At 38.3% G+C, this 23,678-nt stretch overlaps 1 protein-coding gene across 2 annotated transcripts in view; it reads right to left on the reverse strand.

Annotated features, from left to right (window-relative positions):
• The window catches only part of PTPRQ (protein tyrosine phosphatase receptor type Q), a 251,561-nt gene that overhangs the window by 202,216 nt on the left and 25,667 nt on the right, over positions 1-23,678 (reverse strand). For both annotated transcript variants that reach the window (XM_075551228.1, XM_075551227.1), the window contains 5 exons: positions 20,745-20,814; positions 14,719-14,918; positions 12,186-12,435; positions 5,845-5,973; positions 3,993-4,139 (listed from right to left, as the gene is read on the reverse strand). In XM_075551228.1, coding sequence (XP_075407343.1) covers positions 3,993-4,139; positions 5,845-5,973; positions 12,186-12,435; positions 14,719-14,918; positions 20,745-20,814 — 796 coding nt within the window. The remainder of the gene's footprint in view (positions 1-3,992; positions 4,140-5,844; positions 5,974-12,185; positions 12,436-14,718; positions 14,919-20,744; positions 20,815-23,678) is intronic.

Here is a 23,678-nt window from a genome sequence, read left to right on the forward strand (position 1 = left end):
TCTCAAGGACCCAGAAGAACAGGTCTATCCTGTTTTAGGGCCCGCAGTGAGTGAGACTTGATGACCATGCATTTGGTTTTGGTTTGAGAACAAACTGAAGTCACTGAGGACAAAAGTCTTCTTTCTCAAAGCCTATCAGTGAGCCTGAAAATGTGGATTTCAATGTTTTTGCTTTTTTAGAAATCAAGTTGCTACTTTCTGGCAACATATTTGACACTGATGACAGAAAATGATTAGGGGAGCTTGAAGCAACAAAATTTATTTAAGATTTTATTTTACATTCATGGAAATAATCAGAAAATGTCATTGCTAAAATCACATTCACCTGTGTTTCTGATTATGAAAGCAACTGTTACATGGGGTATTATATGGTTATTTCTCAAAATAATCTGTTTTTCAAGATTAAATAAATAAACTCAGCAACATAAAAGCTATTTATTTTAAAATGTGATGAACTACATAGAACCATGATAACAAACTGCTGCTATTTTCTTTTACGATCAACAGCAAACCACCAACTTTAACCACTCTTTGTGTTAGCTGAGGTCTAGTCAGACCCTGATTCATGGCGACATCATGCACAGGATGTTTCTAAATCCTGACTCAGCCCTCCTCCCCTCCCCCCTAGAATGTGGAACAAGTCAATATTATCCATAAGATGTCTGTGGGATGATTTTTAAATACAGCCCGTCAGGTCTTCCTACTCTGCTTTCATCTGGATGTTCTCTTGAAACCTGTTTAGCATCCAACTAACGTGCAAGCCTTCACTGACTGAGGGGAGGTAGTTGGACACGAGATGAGTTGACCAGGAATTGGACCGTACTCTCTATGAAAAGCAGGAATCCTGCATCTGAACCATTCTAAGTATCGATGCGATCGATGCCACTATAACAGGGACACTCATGGGTCAGTGTAGAATCCTTCCTTGAGAAGACTCGAGTGGGATTCCCAGCCAGTGTACCTTATGCACAGTCACTAACCATCTATAATTAAAAAACAAAACAGAACAGACTCCCTGCCATCAAGTCAAGGCTGACTCATAGTGATCCTATAAGACAGGGAGGGACTGCACCTGTGAGTTTCTGAGACATAACTTTACTGGAGGGGGAAGCCCGTCTTTCCCCCATGAGGCTGGTGCTCTAACTGCAGACTTTGAGGAGCACAGCCCAGTGCATAACAACTGCATCCCAAAGGCCCCTAACCAATGGCTATAATAGGCCAATTCACTATTTTCTGAGTGTCTGGAGACTAGGAGGTCAGTTGTTTTCGAGGGTACAAATTTAAAAGATGCAAGCTAGTTTGAACTAATTTTTAAATAGACTACACAGTACTTTCATAGTTAAAGAGAAGAAAATAAATTCAAGAATCATAATTAAAATACAAAGAACTTCATTTGATGAATAAATGAAAAAGAAGAATAAAATTAACATATCAATTTTAATTGAAAGTCTAGTTCTAATGAATCACTACGTTGTTCTTATATAGTCTAAAGATCTCTTTATTGCAATTTTGAAATTAGTGGACTCAGGATTAATTAGTATTGTCATAAATGAAAAGCTGAATTAACTTCCTTTGTCAGGGCATTCCATTACAGCTTCTCCTGTGGCGGAACAATCCCCAGGGAACCCCACAGAGGAATGCCCATGTGCAGAGGTAAGAGCTAGGTACTCCTGCACTTAGTGGGGCCCACTTGTTGCCCATGGAAACTCCCCCTGAAAGCCACCCGAATGTGCTCTTCATGGTGATTAGCTTAGGGAAGAAGCAGGAAGAAATGCAGAATAAATTGCTATGCTTTTCCCAACAAATTGCTTTTATATAGGACAAATGAATTTAGTTTAAAAAATAACCCATTATACATATATATATCTTACATATTATTTTGTTGATTTAAAAAAACCAAAGAAATCAAGAAAGGGAAAAGATGTTTTAAATATGATTCAAAGTAAATTACACGACTAACTTGTTTAGTGCGTCTCTCTGAGTATCTGCTATCTGTTTCTCTATTTTTGTCAAATTCTGTCAGATACAATGGCATTTTAAGTTATGGGTTCAGTTTTAAAACAAAAATAGACTTTACTTGAAAAAGGCAAGCCATAGTGATGTATTTAATTGTGTAGCCTAACTGTGACAGTCACATATTCTCCTGTCAACTTGTGAAGCGGTGGAGCCTAGCCTGTCAGTCAGTTCGCAGCTTGATGACCTCATTTGGAGACATGAAAGAGATAAATAGCTAACTGGAGCCCAGATGCACTCCCTCCCTGTGAGGCATTTCTGTTGAACTATGCTGATAGAGCCAGAGCCCTGGAGCTGGGGGAACCACGTGAGACCCACACCAGCACGGAGATCTTCCATCGCCACTGGATCCACAAGACTTTCCACCCACTAGCCTGTGACCTTCCTGCATTCGGCATCAGTGCATGACTGCATTCGGCATCAGTCTAAAGAGGAATTTATGGACTAGTATCGACATACGGGATAATATCAGACCTATGAACTTGATCTAGACTGGGCTGGGATGTTTTCTTAATGTACAATTGCTCTTTGATATAAAGTTATCTTTTACACATATAGGAGTGTCTATGAATTTGTTTGTCTACTCAACCCAGACTAATACAGTAAAAATAGAATATGACTGACAGAATTCGTTGGTGGTGGGGAAATTGTTATTGAGGTCAAAATTAAGGGCCAATCTAGTGATGGCAGCATGTCTCCACTCTGGTTAAGAGCCTTCGGTGATTCTGTCTAGCTTTCTTGGAAATGCCTACTAGCAGTTTTTGTTGGGAATGGAAGACTATTTTAATATCTAGTAGATATTGAAGTCACACAAAGCTCAGACTGTTCTGATAGAAATACATAGCATCATTTTATAGAACATTATGCTTATGAATACGCATCTCCTTCTCAGTTTGTGCTGTCATTTTCTTTCTTGTTCTTTCAACAGGGGAACATTATTAAGGGTTAACTGGTCTGTAAAGGGAGAAGCATACAATTTCCTGATAGTTGCTGCCCTCCGATGGTCAACTATTTGAATGTATGCACAATAGTTAGGACTGAAGTTCCTTTGGCTCTCTCTGTAACTTACCAGTTACTGGAGATCAGCTATCACACAAACAAAATCTGGAGACTTTGCAAGTGTTGCTGTGTTGTAATGTATAATACTCTTCTCAAAAACTACAACCCCTAATAGAAATATAATCCCTAAATATCAATAGCAAGTTTGGTAATTGCCGAGAGAACAGACTCTGAAATGCTGTGGCAACTTAAAAATACATATATTACTTTAGTTTTCCCATCACTGTGACATTTAATGCACAGATTATTGAAAACACGTTTTAAAAAAAGAATGTTTTAATAAATTCAGAAAATGCTGATATATGTGTACTTTGCATTCTCCGAGAATCCTCGCATACTTTAGAAAGCCCTTTTGATTATAGACATACAGATATTTTTTTCATTTATCCTCTCCTTTACCTTCTTGGCATTGTCAACCAAGTGATGGACTACTCATTCCAACGTAGAAACTTCCAACCCACAATCCCCGGCTGGACAGAAGAGGAGGCCATTTATAGCCCCAGAAACACTGCACAGGCTGCTGTGAGTCAAAAGGACTCAATGGCAGTGGGGCTGTGAGATATATATATCACTAGTTCTAGAGAAACAAACTTTCTCCATTAAACAATGTGGACAATGTGTTCATTTACTTTAATATTTCCTGAGCGTTTGCTAATATTGACCGTGAATATCAACAGGTTGAGAGGGTGAGTAATGTTTTCTAATCTTCCTTGCTCGGGTCTCTTTTATTATGAAGCTCGCTTCGGGATGATTGTCCTGGGAAACACATGTTCAGCATAAATTAGATAGTAATCTGATTTTTAAAAATAACATGAATGTAGTAAATATAAACCATACTGCTACTAAAATAGCTAAACCAATTCAACAACATTCACAAGCACAGCAAAAAGATCCCACAAATTCTCTGAAGATGTCCTTACTATCCGGAGGAGTGAATATTGAAAGATTGGACTTTGGTCCCATCCCTGCACTGGTTTCAGCCGCAACATACACGTCATACATGGTAAACGGTGTTAGGTTTGTGAAGGCGAACTTCAGATCTTTGGTGCTGTTATCCACAAGACGACCTGTAAACGACAGACACCCTCTATGGATTACTTTCTCATCAAACGTGCCGCCTTTTAAGTAGAGCCAAGGATAGGAATGAAGGCGCTGACCCTTTTAATTTTTGTTATTCTATTCTTAAAACGGATCTGTTTTAAACATATGGCTTAGTACTGGCCTGATATCAATTTAATTAGTGGAAAGAACATAAAATCTCATAGTATTTAAAAGCACTTTGTAGTAAAACATAAGCAAGGTATCTGAAATTCCCCTATGACTTCCCATTTTTTAATTTTACCACCATTTTGGCCCTCATTGATTGATTCTGCTGCTTCAGTTTTTATTACAATCATTCACTATTTATAGTAATTGCCTTTTATTCACGAGCCCTTCAGTTGTTGGGAGACGCCCCGGTGAAACCATGGTTAAGTGCCCGGCTCTAACTGCAAGGCTGTGATTCAAATCCAACAACCGCTTTTTTTGGAGAAAGACGTGACAGTCGGCTTATCTGAGATTACAACCTTGGTCCCATCACTCTGTACTCATCCAAACTCCTTTTCATACTTTTTCTTCTCTCTAAAAGGTGCTCTCTGGTGGCACTATCAGGTAAGTATTCGCCTGCTAACCTTAGGGGCAAAGGTTCAAATCCACTAGCAGCTCTGTGAAAGAACGATGAGGCTGTGTGCTTATATAAAAATTTACAAAGGTTTAGAAACCTATAGGGTCAGTATGAGTTAAAATAGGCTTGATGACCGGGGGTAGGGCTTCCCTGTAAAAAGGGGGGGGGATGCCCTCTGTTCCATCATTACTCCCAAGTGGTAGCTGTGACTTTTATTATATTGAATGTATTTATTCAATCAACACATATCTCACGCAGATTCCTAACATCACAATTACCTACTTACCAGCATCTCTACCCAGATAATCTACCTTTCTGCCCGTTACTATGGACCAATAATCTTTGCTACATCAAAACTTATCTCTATATTTGCACAAAAGATCCCCTTATTTCTCCTGTGTCTACACAGACATCCCTCAATAAATCTCACCTTTCATCTATCACTAATGTTTATATTCTACCTCTCTGTCGGATTATTCCTGAAAGTGAGCACACTTTATTTCTATTTAAAAGAATGTTGATTTGTTGATTCTGCTTGTTCCAAAATCCATCACGCGCTTCCATCATTTTCCCAATATTCCCTTTGCAACAAAACTTTCTTGCTCACATGTCTGAAGACAGACATCTACTTAACTCCTCTTTCACTGAGAGGTTACCTTTAGTTCCTTTGACTCTTCCTCGTGAAATATTAATTCTTAAATCCACGCTTATTTTCTACATTTAAAAAATTCTAAAGAATCTTACCTTTTTTTAAGTGGGTGATATATATATATATATATATAATGGCTTAGTCACGGTGGTGTCTTTGTTTTCCTTTTAAATATCATTTTATTGGGGACTCGCACTACTCTTATCACAGCCCATACATACACCCGTTGTGTCAAGCACATTTGTACATTTGTTGCCATCATCATTCTCAAAACATTTGCCTTCTACTTGAGCCCTTGGTATCAGCTCCTCATTTTTCCCCTCCCTCCCCACCCGAATCTTACCTTCTTTGCTACTTTTTATTCTATTTCTTGACTCAAATGTGGGGACTTTTAATATTATTTTGATAATACTTATGATCCTTACTTCAAAATTTAAGTATGGAATAAATTAACACTTACCTGGTGGTCCATATAATTCAACTTTATAGCTAAATTTTCCTGTTACTATCGCTGGTGGGTCACATGAAATGGAAAAAGATTTTCCTGTGAGATTGCCTGTTATACAGTTTTGTGGTGGTCCTTCGGGCACTGAAATAATCACAGACAAATATAAACATGTATTAGAGATATATTTTAAATAAGATAGCATTATTTTAAATACACACAGTTGTTATTGTTGTTAGGTGCCATTGAATTGGTTCTGACTAATGGCAACACTGTGTACACCAGCAATAATCACTTCCCAGTCCTGATCATCCTCAAAATTGTTCTTACGTGTGAGCTCCTTGTTGCACCCACTGTACCAATTCATCCTGTCAAGGACCTTCCTCTTTCTTGCTACCCCTCTACTTTAACAAGCATGGTGTCCTTTTCCAGGGACTGGTCTCTATGGTCCAATATCGAGTCTACATGTCCAAAGTTCATAAAACAAAGTCATGCTATCCTTGCCTCTAAGGAGAATCCTCACCATACTTATTCCAAGACAGATTTGTTTTCTCTTTTGGCAGTCCAGGGTAGTTTCAATATTTTTCACCAGCACCATAATCCAATGTATCAATTCTTTGTTGGTTTTCCTTATTCAATGTCAAACTTTCACATGCATATGAAGTGATTAAAAATACATGTGGAACTGGAGCACTTACAGCGATAGAGGAATATGGAAGAGTAGCAGGATACAAGATCAATAAACAGAAGTCAGTAGGTTTTCTATACACATCGGACAGAGCCATGGAAGAGGGGATTAAGAAGGAAGTGCCCTTCACAGTAGCTAAGAACAAACTGAAATACCTAGGAATATATTTAACAAAAAAATTCTAAACACCTATATAAGGAAAACTATGAAACCCTATTACAGGAAACCAAAAGCGACCTCCACAAATGGAAGAACATCCCCTGCTCATGGATTGGAAGGCTCAACATAGTAAAGACGACAGTCCTGCCTGAAGCACTTTACAAGTTCAATGCTATACCAATTCAAATACCATCAACCTTCTTCAGAATTGGAAAAACTGACCACCAATTTCACATGGAGAGGGAACAAACACAGAATTAGCAGAGAACTCCTCAAGAAGAAGGACACAGTTGGAGGATTCGCCTTACCCGATTTTAATGCCTATTGCACAGCTACAGTGGTCAAAACAGCATAGTACTGGCACAACGACAGACACTCAGACCAGTGGAAAAGAATAGAAAGCCCAAGAGTAAAATCATCAGCATATAGACAACTGATCTTTGACAAGGGTCCCAAAACCACCACGTGGAAGCAGATGCCCTTTTAAACAAGTGGTGCTGGAAACAATGGATATTCACATGTAGAAAGATGAAACAAGACGTTTACCTCACCCCATGCACAAGAATAAACTCAAGGTGGATCACAAACCTAGAAGTTAAACCCCAAACCATCAGGACCATCAAGGAGGGAATTGGGACTCAGAGCACTGGCTCATAGGCTCCCTGCAATAGGGAAGGGTACACACACAGGTGAAGTGGAAACTGACAAATGGAATTTAATAAGATTAAAGCACCTGTGCACCTCAAAAGTCTTCATCAAGAGGGTGGCAAGACAACCCACAAACTGGAAGAGGATTTTTAGTAATGACACATCAGACCAAGGGCTCATTACTAAAATCTACAACACCATCATGATCTGCAAAAAGAGGAAAATAGTTAACCCCCTAAGGAAATGGGCAAAAGAACTGAAAAGAACTTTCACTAGGGAGGAGACCCATGTGGCCAATAAGCATATGATAAAATGTTCCAGGTCCTTAGCCATAAGAGAAATGCAAATCAAAACAACCATGAGATACCCCCTAACACCCCTGAGGCTAGCCAAAATCAGCAAATCAGAGAGCAACAAGTGTTGGAGGGGCTGTGGTGAAGAAGGAACCCTCCTCCGCTGCTGGTGGTCGTGCAGATTTATACAGCCCCTGTGGAAAGCAATCTGGCGATACTTAAAGAAAATGGAAATTGATCTACCTTATGACCCAGCCATCCCTCTACTGGGCATATACCAGGTGGAAGCAGCAAATAAAACACGACCAGTCATATGCGCTCCAATGTTTATTGTGGCACAATTCACAATCGCAGACTTGGAAACAGCTTAAGTTTCCATTGATAGATGAGTGGATTAGTAAACTTTGGCACATACACACAATGGAGTACTACACAGCACTGAAAAGCACGGACGAGCACATGAAACACGTTATTTCGTGGGAAGAGCTGGAAGGAATTACATTAAGCCAGGTAAGCCAGACTCAAAAGGACAGGTATAACATGAGTCCCCTGAGGTAAGTACAATCAGCATGCCAGGAACAGAAGAATAAACACCTATCTCGTAATAAACGGATGAAAGCATAGATAGTTGGAGGGAGGGCAGGCCACACCTACAGAGCTACATTGAGAGCCCAGCATAAAGAAGGGGAAGTGGGGCAGGGGAAGGGAGAAGTGGGGTGGAGAGAAACCGAGTGGATGGTATGAGGGGAACAGGGCACTAACCCACATGGGGGAGAGTATTGGTTGTGTCTCCACAGAACTGGAACATGCATACGGACCCCACCATGACACACCAAACCAGGAAGGCAACATAAAGTGCCGAGGAATACACAAAGAGACTGGACCATACGCCAGCCCTAACCAGAATTAGCCCGACCCCCACAATCGAAGGGAGTACCACAGAAAATGAAAATAGATCGTCTGGTGTGGGAAAGGAACTGACCTACCACACCACACCCAGAAGGAAGCTGAAGCAAAGGAAGGAGGAAGAACGGAGCGGAGCACACCTGGGCCCACCAAGCTCAGAGGACGATAGCACAGCTCGAAGGGCCCATTGTACAGAGAGGACCATACAGCCAGCCCCACAGCGTGATGCGACATCCTGCACTGACCCATGGCCCTACATGGGACAGCACCTGACATACAGTGGGGGATGTGCGACTGAGCTGACCCTACCACACTGAGGCAAAACACTGGGGGTGTGCAATGGGTGGCGGGGGAAGCAGAGCAAGGAGGTCCTGAGGGAGTATAAAGGATGGACTCTGGGGCTAGGACGTGGCACCCTATCAGACTCGTCCAGAAAACACCCCTAAAAGTCAACAAACAGACCTCGAACTGCTAACACGGTTGTGGGGTTTTTTTTGCTGTCTTTTTTTCCCCTCTTCTTTTAAATTTTGTATGTCAGTGGCTTTTTTTGTTTGTTAGCATGTTGGTGTTGCTGCTGTCGACACCATGTTCTTATGTGCCACTTTGGTGCTGTCAAAACCATCTGCATTTTTATGCACATATTACTATATCTGCAGGTCCACCTAGATAAGATAGGTTGGACAAACAATGTGAGAAGAAAATAACGGGACCAATGGTCTCAGGGGGACATTAGAGTGTGGGAGGTAGGGAAAGGGAGGAGGTGTTGGCAAACCCAGGGAGAAGAGAACAAGTGGTTCAAAACCAGTGGAGGGAGGGGATGGGAGAACTGGTAGGGAGTGACCAAGGGAAAAGTAACTGAGAGGAATTACTGAAACCAGAATGAAGGCTGAACATGGCAGTGGGACAGGAGGAAAGTGTAAGGAAATAGAGGAAGGAGTAGGAGGCAAACATAGAAGTCTAAATACAGACATGTACATATGTAAATATATTTATGATTATGGGGGAAATAGACCTATGTGCATATACTTATAGGTTCAGTAGTAGGGTAGCAGGTGGACATTGGGCCTCCTCACACACACTCCCTCAATACAATGCACCTTGCTCTGCTAAATGGTCATTCCATGATACCCATCTTCCCGACATGATCGCTGAAGACAGATGTGTGCATAAGCAAATGTGGTGAAGAAAGCTGATGGTGCCTGGCTATCAAAATGATACAGGGTCTGGGGTCTTAAAGGCTTGAAGGCAAATAAGGGGCCATCTAGCTAGGAAGCAACAAAGCCCACAGAGAAGAAGCACACAAGCCTAAGTGAACACGAGGTGTTGAAGAGTTCAGGTAGCAGACACCAAAGAACAAAAACCATCATTGTGTGATCACCTTCCCCACATAAACGCTGAAGATGAATGTGTGCATAAGTAAGTGTGGTGAAGAAGGCTAATGGTGCTCGGCTATTGAGAGATATAGCATCTGGGGACCTAAAGGCTTGAAAGTAAACAAGCGGCCATCTAGCCCAGAAGCAACAAAGCCCACATGGAAGCAGCACACCAACATGTGTGATCATGAAGGGCTGAGAGGACCAGGTTTCAAGCAACAAAGGCAGGAGGGAAATTCATGTCATCGTGAATGAGAGGAGTGCATGATGGGGACCCAATGCCCATCTGTGGACAGCTGGACATCCCTTGCAGAGGGGTAGTGGGGAAGAGTGAGTCACTCAGGGTTCAGTGTAGCAACAATGAAACTCAAAACCGTCCTCTAGTTCTTAAATGCTTCCTCTCCCCAATTATCATGGTCCCACTTCTACCTTGCAAACCTGGTTAGACCAGAGGATGTACAGTGGTGCAGATGGGATCTGGAAACACAGCGAATCTACGACAGATGAACCCCTAAGGACCAACGGTGAGAGTGGCGATACTGTGAGGGAAGGGAGGCTAGAAATGGGGAACCGATCTTGGGGATCTACATATAATCTCCTCTCTGGGGAATGGGCAACAGGAAAGTAGGTGAAGGGAGACACCAGACAGTATAAGTTAAGATAAAATAATAATTTATAAGTTATTAAGAGTTCTTGAGAGAAGAGGGAGAGGGGAGGGAGGGGGTGAAGGAAAATGAGCTGATTCCAAGAACCCAAGTGGAAGGCGAATTTTGAGAATGATGAGGGCAACAACTGTATAAGGGTGCTTAACTCAATAGATATATGTACGGATTGTAATAAGAGTTGTATGAGCCCCAATAAAATGATTTATTAAAACAAATATGTGGAAGAAGCCTCCGGTGAATCCCTCCGCACATAGACCAGGGACGTGGCTGGCCTTGCTGTTACACAGTGCACTGGAGAGTGAATTATGGCAGATGTAGTTAGGTTAAAAGCTAACACTTTATCATTTTATCTCCCTTTTGATCCATTTTAAAGTTGTTCTAGTTTTTAATATTTTTTGTTTTTCTTCAACTGAATTTTTTCTCTATTTTAGCCTTTTATTTTTGTTTGTTTGTTGGTATATAAAATCCAGAATGGGTGAGTCTATAGACAGTCACTGGATTAAGGGTTTTTGGGGGCATTGCAGGGGATGCTGGGGAGAAGTAAGGAGCTAATAAGGAGGAGTAGAAGAAAGAAGAAAATGTCCTATAGTTGATTGTTATAATTATTATAAAACTCTTCTTGATATGATTTAACTATTGAATTATGATACATGGATTATGTCCCAATAAAACAGTATTAAAATAATAAATATTATGGTTTTATAGTATTCTTATAGATGCTTTTACATTTTTTAAATAGAATTTTATTATTTTAACTGAAATGTAACAATTTCAAATACTGAATTTTGTGTGTGTTTTAATTACATTACAAAATGTGAGTAAACCTCCATGAAAGTATGAACTAAGGAGATGATGTGATTGAAGATGATTGTTTAAAGAAGGAAAACAACTACAAAGCATATATACATGATGCCAAATAATAGCGGATAATGATGTCAATAGAAAAAGTTACTTATCAATGATTATATCGGCAACCTCAAAACTATACAACTTAAACACTATATATATAATTGGTGTATATATTGATATAGTACTATCAAAAATATATAAATACTCAAACTTAGAAATAGGTACTCTGAGAACCAGAAATAATAATAATAATATCTAATTATGCTCATCCAATCCTAACAGCAGCCTCATGAGGAAGCTATTAACTATATAGTTTAGATGAGAAAAGAGCGGCTACAAGAGAATATAAGAAAGTATATACTTGCTGTCTTCATCTGACAGGACATTGAAAGTTAATCGCCTGATAACTGCTATTCCCGGTGTGATCACACATTCGGAAGCAGTGAGAAGAGGGTATGATTGTAAAATAGGTAGAAGAGAAGAGGTGATTGTCAGTGAAATTGCTGAGATCACAGAATGTGAAATGCTGATCTTAGAATTATGCTACTAGATCAAGAATCTTTCAGACGCTAACTATAGCACTGAAAAAAGGGTGATGAAATTTTTAAGATGCCCAAGACGAGCTGCCTATTATCTGTAAACAGAAAAACAAAAAGAGTTCCTGAAAGGGGAACAGAGGTTAACTAAAAATCCATATGAAAAAGGTGAAAAAATATTTTTAAAAGAATTTCACTCTTTTTTTTCTTCTTCTGAAAAACAACCACAAAAAACATACCTGATTCTGGAGTTCTGACGATTGTGCTGTCGATGTAACCTGCTTCAGTTGTAACGGCAGAAACTTCGAAGAGATATGTCGTATACGCTCTCAACTGTGTCACCACAAAACTGATCGGCTCTTTCCACACAGAGCTCATCTTGCTCCCTGTCATCGCGCTAGAGGAGTATGTCGTACGCGAGGGAGATGTAACTCGACTGAGGGCTGGAGAAGGACTGGTCGTACTCCATAAGAAAGAGTCACTGTTTTCCTGGCGAAGGAAAAAAGATCGATGGGAAAATAACACGTTAGCTATTAGAGAACAGGAGAAGTGGAATGTTGTTGAATATATAAATGTTTTATTAGTGCACAATTATAACAGATCAATTTATCCATTCAAGTTATGAACAATTCTGTTAGATGGCAATTACATTCACTTACATCTATAGTTCGGAAGAGAGTATTGTATTGCAAGTTTCCACTACAATTTCCATTATAAAGAGAATTTCAAGTGGCTTAGAATAAAGATGAGGTGCGCTGGTGGTCCAGGATTAAAGTGGTTGGATGCTCAGCCAAGAGAACCCACTAACCACTCGTTAGAAGAAAGATGCGGCCCTGGGCTCCAAAGGGTTCAGTCTCAGAACTGTGGTAGTTACATAATCTCAGGTCAACTCGATGACTAAGAGTGAAGCGTGGGTTGTAATAATTAGGGGTTTTTTAAAGTCCAACATCACTCCTGTAGGAACATGTGGGCAGAATTTAGCCTATCAAACAGACTGCGGTTTGATTGAGGAGCAAAGGAGATAAATGGCTTTCGGGACTGGGCTTTTTCTTTCTCGGTGGAGGTGGGCCACACTCTCTCTCCGGGTCTCCCTCCTGTTGACAAGCCATGTGGAGACACGCTGAAACCTGTGAGATCCCTGGAGATGTTTCCACCACCACTGGATAACAAGATTTTGCACCCACTCGCCTGTAATCTTTACGCAGTTTGCAATATTGCATGTTCTCAGTGAGTCTGGAGAGGGATTTATGGACTAGGATCAGACTTGAAGGTTAATATGGGATTTATGGACGTGATCTGCACTGGGCTGGAATGTTTTCTTAACATAAAATTCCTTTTTAATATAAAGTTATTTCTTATACATACACAAATGTAACTGGATTTGTTTCTTCAGTCAGCTGACTCTAACACAGAAACTAGATGGGGCAGTTCTACTCTGTCCTATAGAGTTACTATAAAGTAGAACAAACTCAATAGCAATGCTATATTTTTTCAGAAATAATGTAAAAACAGCAAAACTATAAAACTATAAATATAAAGTAATAAATTAAAAATATGTGAAAAGAGCAATCACCAAATAAATGAATATTTTCACTTCTTTGGAATGTCAAGCATCATTATCTTCCTACTCTTATTAGCTTTTTTCCTTACAGTACTTAAAAGATGAAATCCATCATACAAATGATGTGAATGTGTTAGAAATGTATCTTAAACTGGAATGGAAAATACTGTGAATTCTAAAAATTAAAGTATTTTTAAAATTGTGTTTTGGTCTCCATCACTAATACTAAAAGATCACAAATCATGACATTTTAAAAACAACAATGGATAAATGCAAATAACAATGCAAGGATAGGGACAGCAAAAATCAATCTACTTTGCAAATCTAGTCTTAAATATTCCCCCACGTAGTTACTCCCCTCCCTTCCTGCCAAATGGAAACATTATCTTTTTGTCCAGGTGTTACCTGCATCTTTTCACCGTGGCTATTTTGCATGATCCTCCACCAGAAATGCTCCCCTCCCCCAAGTAACATGCACACATACAGTCTACATGTGTCCTTTCGATCCTCCATCCTCCAAAGACTGCTGTAAATTCTGCAGTTTTCTAGAATTTCTTCAAGAGCCACTGAGTGATAAGTGATTCAATCTCTTAAGCTTGAATTCCTATACCCTTTTATTATTCTACTTTATTTGTTCATAACATGAGTTTATGAACTAATACTTGTTGACAGTTGACATTGAGTCACCTCTGACTCATGGTGACCCCATAAATAATAGAACAAAATATTGCCCATTCCTGGGACAATCTTCATGATCATTGGCAAACTTGAATCCATTGTGAGACCCCATCTCATGGAGCATTTCTCTACTGCTGCCCTCCACGTTATCAAATGTCAGATTCTCCCCCAGTGCTTGCTCTCTCCGAATGATGTGCCAAGTTGAAAAATGTGGTTAATTTTCACTCAGGAAAGTTTCATCTAGAGAGTTTCTGTTGGTTAATTTGGGGAGGAGATAGCCAGGCCTTTCTTCATAATCTTGGGATAGCAATTCCACTGATAGCTGTTTACCATGAGTAACCCGACTAGTGTTTGAAATATTGTTGACATAACATACCACCATAGCAAAGTTCAAACCATCTGACAAAGTAGCCACATACTGTAATAATTAACAATCGAGTTTGATAAAATATATCGTATGGAGGTGCTGAAAACATCAAGATATACATTTATATAAGCTCTCTGAGAGATGGAGCGTGTTGCATAATACTTACATGACACTCAGGCAACCTCCCGGTCAAAATATCCTCTACTCTGATGGAGACATCTTTCACTACGACCCCACTTCTGGCATGCTTGACACTGATCTTGAAGCTGGTAATTTTGCCATTTGGTTGGCGAGGTAAGTACCAAATCAAGTTCACTGCTGAGTAATTGAAGGCTTCAACTGTAAGATTCACAACTTTTCCTGGTGCTGTGGGAGTGAGAAGGTTTGGGGGAGTAGAAAAAAACACTAGATTAAATATAGAATGACATTAATTTACATAACATCGGAATGCAAATTTTCCATGTGATTTATAATGAAATATATGATACATATGATAAAATCTATTTAGATGTGTGCTTCAAAGTATATTTAACTGACTTTTTCTTAAAACAAATAACTGGAAATTGAAATGGTAAGATTTCAGAGGCAAATCTGATTTACTTCAGAATTCCTATTGGATCATATACATGAATTGATGAAACATTCCAAACAAATGCTAAAAAAAAGTCATGACTGCTTAAGTTAGTTTTAATAATAAATGCGTTACCAAAATATCTCAGAATTATATAATTAAAATATTAGAAAATCAAGAATTAAAATAATTATTCAACAATTTTCTTGAAAAAATAAGAGCCCATTTATTATACGTATAACATCTCTATTGCCTAACTTCTACTGGGAACTTACCAAACAGATTTTGATTGTGAGGTTTTCAGTTTTATAAACCCTCATAAAATTAACTTTCTTATGAACTGTATGACGCTTTGCTATCAATTATTAACTATGCTACAAAACAGTCTTGTGTTATATCACTGAAATGACATCAACAGAAGTCAGCTTGAAGGGAACTTAGGCCCATTAATTTCAAAGTAATTATGAAAATTTAATAAAATAGGATATAAGTATTTTTAGTATATAGAACAGACATTATTGAAGTAAAGTAAAACAGAAAGCATATCTAGTGTAAAAATAAGTGATAGTAAAGCATTCTTGTATTAAGATAACAAATATGTAAGTAACTATTATACAGATAAATACCAAAATATTAGTCAAAGGCAAAAGCTTAATTACAGGATTATATTAAGTTAAGGTCTAGGAAATAGGGGCGTGTGAGAGTGATGTGAGATAAGTGAAGGGAATTAAGAAATATCAGTACATGTTTTTTAAAGCAAAAACACATTATTGGGAATAATTAACCATTAAAAATTGATGGAATATTATTTTCCAAAGAAATTATCAAATTAATTGTTTAAGATGATAATGACAATATTACTATTTTCTCATATTAAATATATAGCATTTCAATTTCTTGGGTGGATTTAAATATAATAATATAAAATATAAAAATATTCATGTGAACATCTAATAGCATAAAATAAAATTTTTAACAATATTTATGATGTAGAATTATAACAAACTTATGTCATGAATCATAATCATCCTTTTAAATTATTTTTGCACTCATATTTTTGTAAGTATGCTTAAAGGATTTACATATCAAAAGCAAACTTTAAACAAGTTGACATATTTCTCAGTAAGCCACAGTAATAGTCAGCTAGGAGTACCCAAGTGTAGAGAAATTGGGAATGTATAAAGTAATTAAGAGTTTAATAATTCCAAAACACTTTATGTTTAAAAATTAGAAAAGTGGATCATACATATTATATTAATAGAAAGCAACAAAACATGTTGAACAGAATTTACTGAAAAAGTGAGAATTTTTATTAACTTACATTAAATTATTTTATAACAATAAAATTATAAGCCTGTGTGTTTCCTATTTGTGATTTCATTGGTTTAGGAGATTCATTCTAAACTACAATGCAATCAGTAGATATTTCTATATTTTAACTGCTCTTGGTTTTGTTGTTTTCTAGATGCCTGTATACCAGAATCCTATGATCACTTTTTTTTTATATTTTAGTAATTTTATTAGCATATAATTTATTTATCATATTCAATGATTTAAATATATTAGAGTGTGCAATCATCACCAAAATCAATTTTACAAGATTTTATCCATTTTTGTACACATTAGTTCCCCTCTTTTCCCTATCTTCCCTTGCCATAACTCTAAAAACTATTAATCTAGTTACTGTCTATAGATTTACCTATCCTGGATTTCATATGAAGGAAGACATTTTTAAAATCCCAAAATAAAACACAGAAAAACTTCAGTCCAAAAGAAAGCAGAAAATAACAAAATAAATCAATTAAAAATGGGTCTAAAGGGAAAACAAATGATTATGTTAAAGTTTAACCAAACTATATCTGCATTGCTTCACTGTCCAATGCCCTCTGTCTGAATGCAAGACTCTTCACATCCCTAGTCAATGGTCCAAGGGAATTCAATGGAGGTTTAATTTCCACAGGGACTCTGAAATGGGGACTTTGGGCACTGTCATCCATAGCCAGGTGCTCAGAATTTATTCTCTAATACAATTCCCTCCTGTGATCTTAGATTTTATTATTTAAAATCCTTTGCTCACACAGGCTGGTGTATTTCTTCTGTGTGGACTTTACTGACACCTCACTTCGATAGATAACTTGGTTTAAGACCCAAGACACTATTCTGTGTGAGAGCTGGATGGCCATCTGATTTCTTCACTACACTTTGCTATAGCATCCATATTTTCATTGATGTCTTCATAAGAGTAAATTTTGCAGCTATTGGTTTTTTTTATAGAACTAATTGTCTATCTTGACCCAAGAAAAATATTATAGGAACTACTAAATATTATTCTTACAAGTAATTTCATTTTTCAGACTTAGTACACATTTTAGTGTGCTAAAACTTAGTGACATGAATAAATAAACAAGTATGTGGAAATATCTACAAGTTTTCATAATGTAGAATGCATTTTCAAAATATAAAATGTAAAGTCATAAGGGATTTTTATAAAACCACTAAGTTAGTGTTCCTAGGGCCTTAAGAGTTGGTTCCAACTCACAATGACCCTACAAGAAGCAGAACAAAGTATTCTCTAACCCATCTTCAGAGTTTTGTTATGTTTTACTTCATTTTTGCAGCCACCACATTAATCCATATGCTAATGGGTCTTATTCTTTATAGCTTACCCTCTACTTTGCCAAGTACAATATCCTTTCCCAGGTCCTAGTCTTAAGAGTTCCTATTTCATATCCAAACTTCCTAAGACAAAATCTTGCCATCCTCTATTGTAAGAGTTATTTTAGCTGTATTTGCTCTAAGACAGATTTGTTGGGTCTTCTGGAAGTTGGGGGTGCTTTCAATATTCTTCCTCAACACCATAATTCCAATGCATCAGTCTTCTCCGGTCTTCCTCATCCATTGTCCTGCATTCACATGCATCTGAGGTGAGTGAGGCAGGCACACTTTGATCCCCCAAATGACGTGCCCTGTAGCATATTAAAGAGATGTTGTGCAGCATGTGTGCCCAATGCAGTCCATCATTTGATCCCTTGACTGCTGCTAACATGAGGTTGACTGTGAATTCACTGAAAACAAAATTGTTGACAACTTCAATATTATCTTGGTTCATCATGATTTATCTATTGGCCTAATTGTGACACTTTTTATTTCTTTAGAGTGAGCTGCAATTTACACTGAAAGATATAGTCTTTGATCTTCAGCAAATGCCTCAAATCCTCCTCGCTTTCAGGGCCCAAGGTTAGGGCAGGGTATTAATGAGTCTTCTTCTGATCCTGATTCTGTGTTGGTCTTTGTATAAGTCAGAATTCTAGGATTATTTGCTTAGCATATAGACTGAATATGAATGGTGAAAGGATATAATCCTGACATAGGCCTCTTGTGATTTTGAACCATGTAACATCCTGTCACACTGTTCATCTAGGTCTATGCACCGGTTCCACATGAGCCCAATGAAGTGCTCTAGAATTCTCACTTTTTCAAGACTCTACAGCTTGATATAATGTACATGGTAAGATTCCTTTGCACAGTCAATATAACACAAGTAAACATTTTTTCTGGAATTCCATACTTTTCAACAAGATCCATCTGACCCTGCAATAACATCCCGCTTGGATCGAGTCATCTTCTGAATTTGGATAGTGTGGAAAACAGACCCTGGAAGTGAGTATAAAAGGCCTAATCTCTACGCTCACATCCACAGGGCTTGGAAGACTGGCTCTAGGGGAAGAAGACTTCCACTGTCCAGAGATAGAGATAAAACCTAATGCACAAAAAACAAAACAAACAAACAAAAAAACCTAATGCACACTCTCCACACTGAAAATCATCCCCTCAATAGCCCCCCCCCCCATAAAGGTGCTAACATAACGCTTGTCTGCTGCATGCCCTTGGCTGCTCACTCTGCGGCCCGAGACTGCCTGTCTTTAAGAGCCATCAGATGCTTTGTCCGTCCCACCCCGAGTGCAGCCGACTCCCTTCTGATGCCTCCTCCTGACACTGACCACCGATTGTTCCTCCTCAGAGAGCTAAGGGACGTCCAAGGTTAAGTCGCTGTCCACGCCATGACGTGTGCACCTGCTGGAGGCCTGCAAGCCTCGGGACTCTAGAAATCCATTGGAAAATGCATTAGCTCTCTCAATTCCAGGATCGGGACAAGCCCTTGTGCCTGCAATCGTCCTTTCCCCCCATAATGACACACACTGTTCCTCAGAACCTGTTTGGCTGTCGCTCTGGATCCCACAGGATAGAGTTTCTGTTTAACTGCTACACCATTGTTGAATTATTTCAGCAAGATTTTACTTTCATATCACAATCGCGATGCTGTTTAGTGTTCTCACATTCTGTTGGGCCACACTTCTTTAGAGCGGCACGAATACAGATCTCTTCCACTGAGTTGTCCGGGCAGCTGTCTTCCAGAGGCCTTGGCAGAGAGCAGTGAGCACTGGCAGAGCCTCACCCGTTTCTTGAGATATTTCCTCTGAGTTCTGGAGGGTTCTTGATCATTTGCTACTTCTTGAAATGGTTGGTTGTCAATCAATTTTAGTTGGTAGCATGTCTGTGTGTTACTTCTAGCTTCTTTCGCTGCTTCTTGCGCTGTGTGTTCCTTTGCCCGCGGAGCTTTCAACATTCTCCTGCAGTTGCACAGCTCGGGGCTTTCACCCCAGTTCTTTCGGCTTCAGATATGCTTGGTCTGTTCTTCCCTTTTGGCTTCCTAAGTCTAGGTCTTTCCACATTGGTTCTAATACTCGGTTTTCCCAAGCGGCCCTTTGAAATTCTCTGTTCAGTGTTTCACTTCGTCATCACCTCCATTTTCTTTACAGGCAAGAGCAAGTTTCAGAATCTCTTTGGACAATGACTTTGGTCTTTCTTTCCTTTATTTTTATTTCATGTTCTTAATCCCATCACTCATCAAGTCAGACTCCTAGCGACCTAACAGTCCAAAGTGCAACAGCTCCTTAGAACTTGTGACACTGGACATGTTTACAGGAGTAGACAGTGTTCTCTTTCTCCAGAGAGGCAGAGGGATCTGTGGTTCGCAGTTCACCTCACTGTGTCACACGGGATCCTAACAGTCACATTAAAGCACTAAAGCCCCACAGCCGTCAAGTTCATTCTGACTCATCATGACTGTATAGGGCAGGGTAGAAGTGCCCTTGTGGGTTTCTGAGACTGTAAATGTGTACAGAAGAAGAAAGCCTCATCTTCTGATTGCACACTGATTGGTGATTTTGAACTGATGACCTTGTGGTTAGTAGCCCAATGCATAACCACTACACCACGGTCACACAGACATACATTAATGAGCTACAACAACGACCCCAAAAGAAGACACTGAAGTGCACCAAAATGCAAACACAGTGTCTTTGTTTTATTACACACTTAGGACATGGATAATGATCATTGTATATTTGTTATTTTTCACATAACTCTTGCTACTTTTATAGCCAGAATAAATATTTTAATAAATAAATTAACCATCCAAAAGGCTCTAAAAATAATTGAATGCCCAAGTTCTTAAGAATGTTATGGTTTTTAACGTCTCATTTTGTTTATAACATAATTTATTTTAACTGAAAAATTAAAACTACATTATTTTATTATAAAAGATTTTGGAAAATTACCACTTTCTGCAGTTTGAAAGAGAAATGGGTCACTAAATACTCCGATGCCAGCAGTATTTTCAGCAGCAACCTAGAATTTAAAAAATTAATTATGTTCAAACTGTTTGCACTCTAAGTGAAATCTGAAATTATTAAACTTTGATTTTTATTATGTAGATACTGATGGTATTTTTTCCCATTCTACAATATTCACAATGTAGAAGGCATAGTATTTCTTAAAACTATGTTTGTATATAATTTGATTCAATAGATTATCCCCATTTCTATATAGGAAACAATAATCAAACATTTATAGTAATAAGTTATTTGTGGGAACTGCTGTGTACCAAGCAATCATGTATAGTTGTTAAGTGTCTCATTTTATTCATAGAACCAAAGATAACATACCATTATCATATGGGGTTTAAAATATCTCATTTTATTCACAGAACCAAAGTATAATGTACCATTATCATCTTGGGTTTAAAATATCTCATTTTATTCATAAATCAAAATATATTATTGTCAACATTTTTAGATGACACAACTAGTCAAAAGAAGTTAAGTAACTAGTCCAAGATCACACAAGACTGAGTGGTGGAAGCAGAATTGACTTAAAGTTCTGCTTATCTTCAAATTTCAACCTGTGTTTACTACATCTACTCTGCATCAGATATTATTTTTATAATGGAGTTTCAAAAAGTTCATGGAAAATATATAATTTAAAGATAATGGAATTTTCACACAAACTTTTTAAAAGCTCACTCATAATTTTATAATGAATACAAGAGACCATGTATATAGTAACTAACTTTGCAATTTAATTAGTTAAATATTTGAGAAAATAATTAAGTGTAATTAATAATTTAGACTAAGTGCCCTGAAACTGAAGAGATGGAAAATTATGCTGGCTACAGCAAGGCAGAGAAATATATAGAAGAGGCAGAGAAAGTGTCATAAGTGAGAACAATGTACAATTGGGAATTTGGCTCTGTATGATGCCTGAGCTTTGAGAAGAGAGAAGAAGACCTTCTAGTGAAAGACAAACCAGAAATATAACAGCCATAGTTTTGTGGCAGCATAATTTGTGTAAAGTGAAGTGTCACAGGTGTGTCTACTATTAAAATGTTTTTGTTTTTGTTTTTTTCTGGAATGATGAATGAAATATCCAATACTATCCCAAATATTAGCAATGGAGTAACAGAAGGTAAAATGTGCACAATTGTTTCAGAGTAATGGATGTTCTTCTCAATTAAAAAAGATTATTTTATATAAGTTTAATGAAAATAGAAGTAATTTTAAAAGGAAGCATGGTATAAATTGTCTATTTCTAGTTATATCATTGAATAAACCTAACCAAATCCTGCTGCCATCAGTCTTCTCTGACTCACAGTGGCCCTACCTAAGGGTTCTGAGTCTGTCAATCTTTACAAGAGAAGACAACCTCTTCTTTCTCCAGAGGACTAGCTGGTGAGTTTGAACTGTCAGTGTTCTGGTTAAGAACCCATGTCTAACTATGGCACTAGCATGCCTCCTAGCTGTGGTAAAAAAATCAAGCCCTCCTGAGTTCCAGGTATCTTTTTAAGAAAGGACTACAAAGAGTTCATGGAAAAATACATTATCATTGCATTCAATTTTCACACAAGCTTTTTGAAGTCCCCACATCTAGTTTGTAGTATTTGGCGATTTCCTCCTTTTTTTGGCGGGGGGGGGGTGATAATTTTTATATCTTTACTTTTTTTTTTTAACTAGGAGCTCTGGTGGCCCAGTGGTTTCACATGGGAATGCTAACTACAAGGTCAGAAGTTTGAAACCACCAGCCACTCTTGGAAAGAGATGCAGCTTTTACTCATACAAAGAGTAACAGTCTTGGAAACCCACCGGGGCAGTTTTGTCCTGTCCAAGGGTCCCTAAAAGGTGAAATTGACTCAACTGCAGTGAGTTTGCCTTTTTTACAAGTAGGCATCTAGGGAAATGGGAAGCCATCAAAAATGAAGTGGGAGCCACCAAAAGAGGACTGTCCTAGGCTGAAATGGATTGCTAGTGGCTATGACCATTAAGTGATCTAAAAGGGGCATAGCTGCCCTTCTCTAGGAGAAGGAGAATCCAACTCCTGACCAGATCAAAGCCTCTTGCCACAAGTCAGGATCAGCCATAGTGTAACTACAGTCACTGGTCTGCAGCAACGCCACACGTCAGCCAGTAATGAAATCTCTCTCCAGTTTTCAACCTCTTATCCACATGGCCCTTTGGCCTTTGTGTCCATGGGCCAGGAAGTTAGCCTGCTGCCCTGCTTTACAGTTGTAATATTTCAGTGCTGCTCCACTGTTCTATTTAATGTCCTCCTGGATGCTGCCTCTAGTACTGGCCTCTACCATTTCAAACAGAGATCTCAAACGTGCCCCACGATGACTCTTCTTCCTTGATGGCCCTGCTTGTCTGCCCTGTACCAAATCAAATCAAATGGATTTCTCTATGCTTGCTTCTGAGATGGTTCATTGTTATAATCAAGAGAATGGAAAAATTGACTAATCCTCTCTAATAGTTCATTTGCATAGTCCTGCCCAACCATGCATTGGTACTTATTGAGACATGGACAGAAGAGCTATCATAAGAAATTTCACTTCAGCACAGCCATTCTGAGTCAGGCAATCATAGGAATTACTATGTCAGGCCTGAGAAATCAAAGAGGAATGGGGTTGTATGTATGGTTAAAAGGAACATTTTAATATATATCTTACATACAATAATGCTCTTATGAAATAATAATAGCAATATCCATACAAGGAAGTGAAATTAACACTAATATTATTCAATGTTACACCCAAACCACTAAAGTTAGAGTTGAAGAAACTGAAAAATTCTACCAACTTTTTCAGTCTGAAATTGATCAAACATCAGTCACGATGCATTAATATTTAATGATCATTGGAATGTGAAAGTTGGAAACAAAGA

The sequence above is a fragment of the Tenrec ecaudatus genome, chromosome 6 (assembly GCF_050624435.1).
Source record: "Tenrec ecaudatus isolate mTenEca1 chromosome 6, mTenEca1.hap1, whole genome shotgun sequence".
NCBI classification, from domain to species: Eukaryota; Metazoa; Chordata; class Mammalia; order Afrosoricida; family Tenrecidae; genus Tenrec; species Tenrec ecaudatus.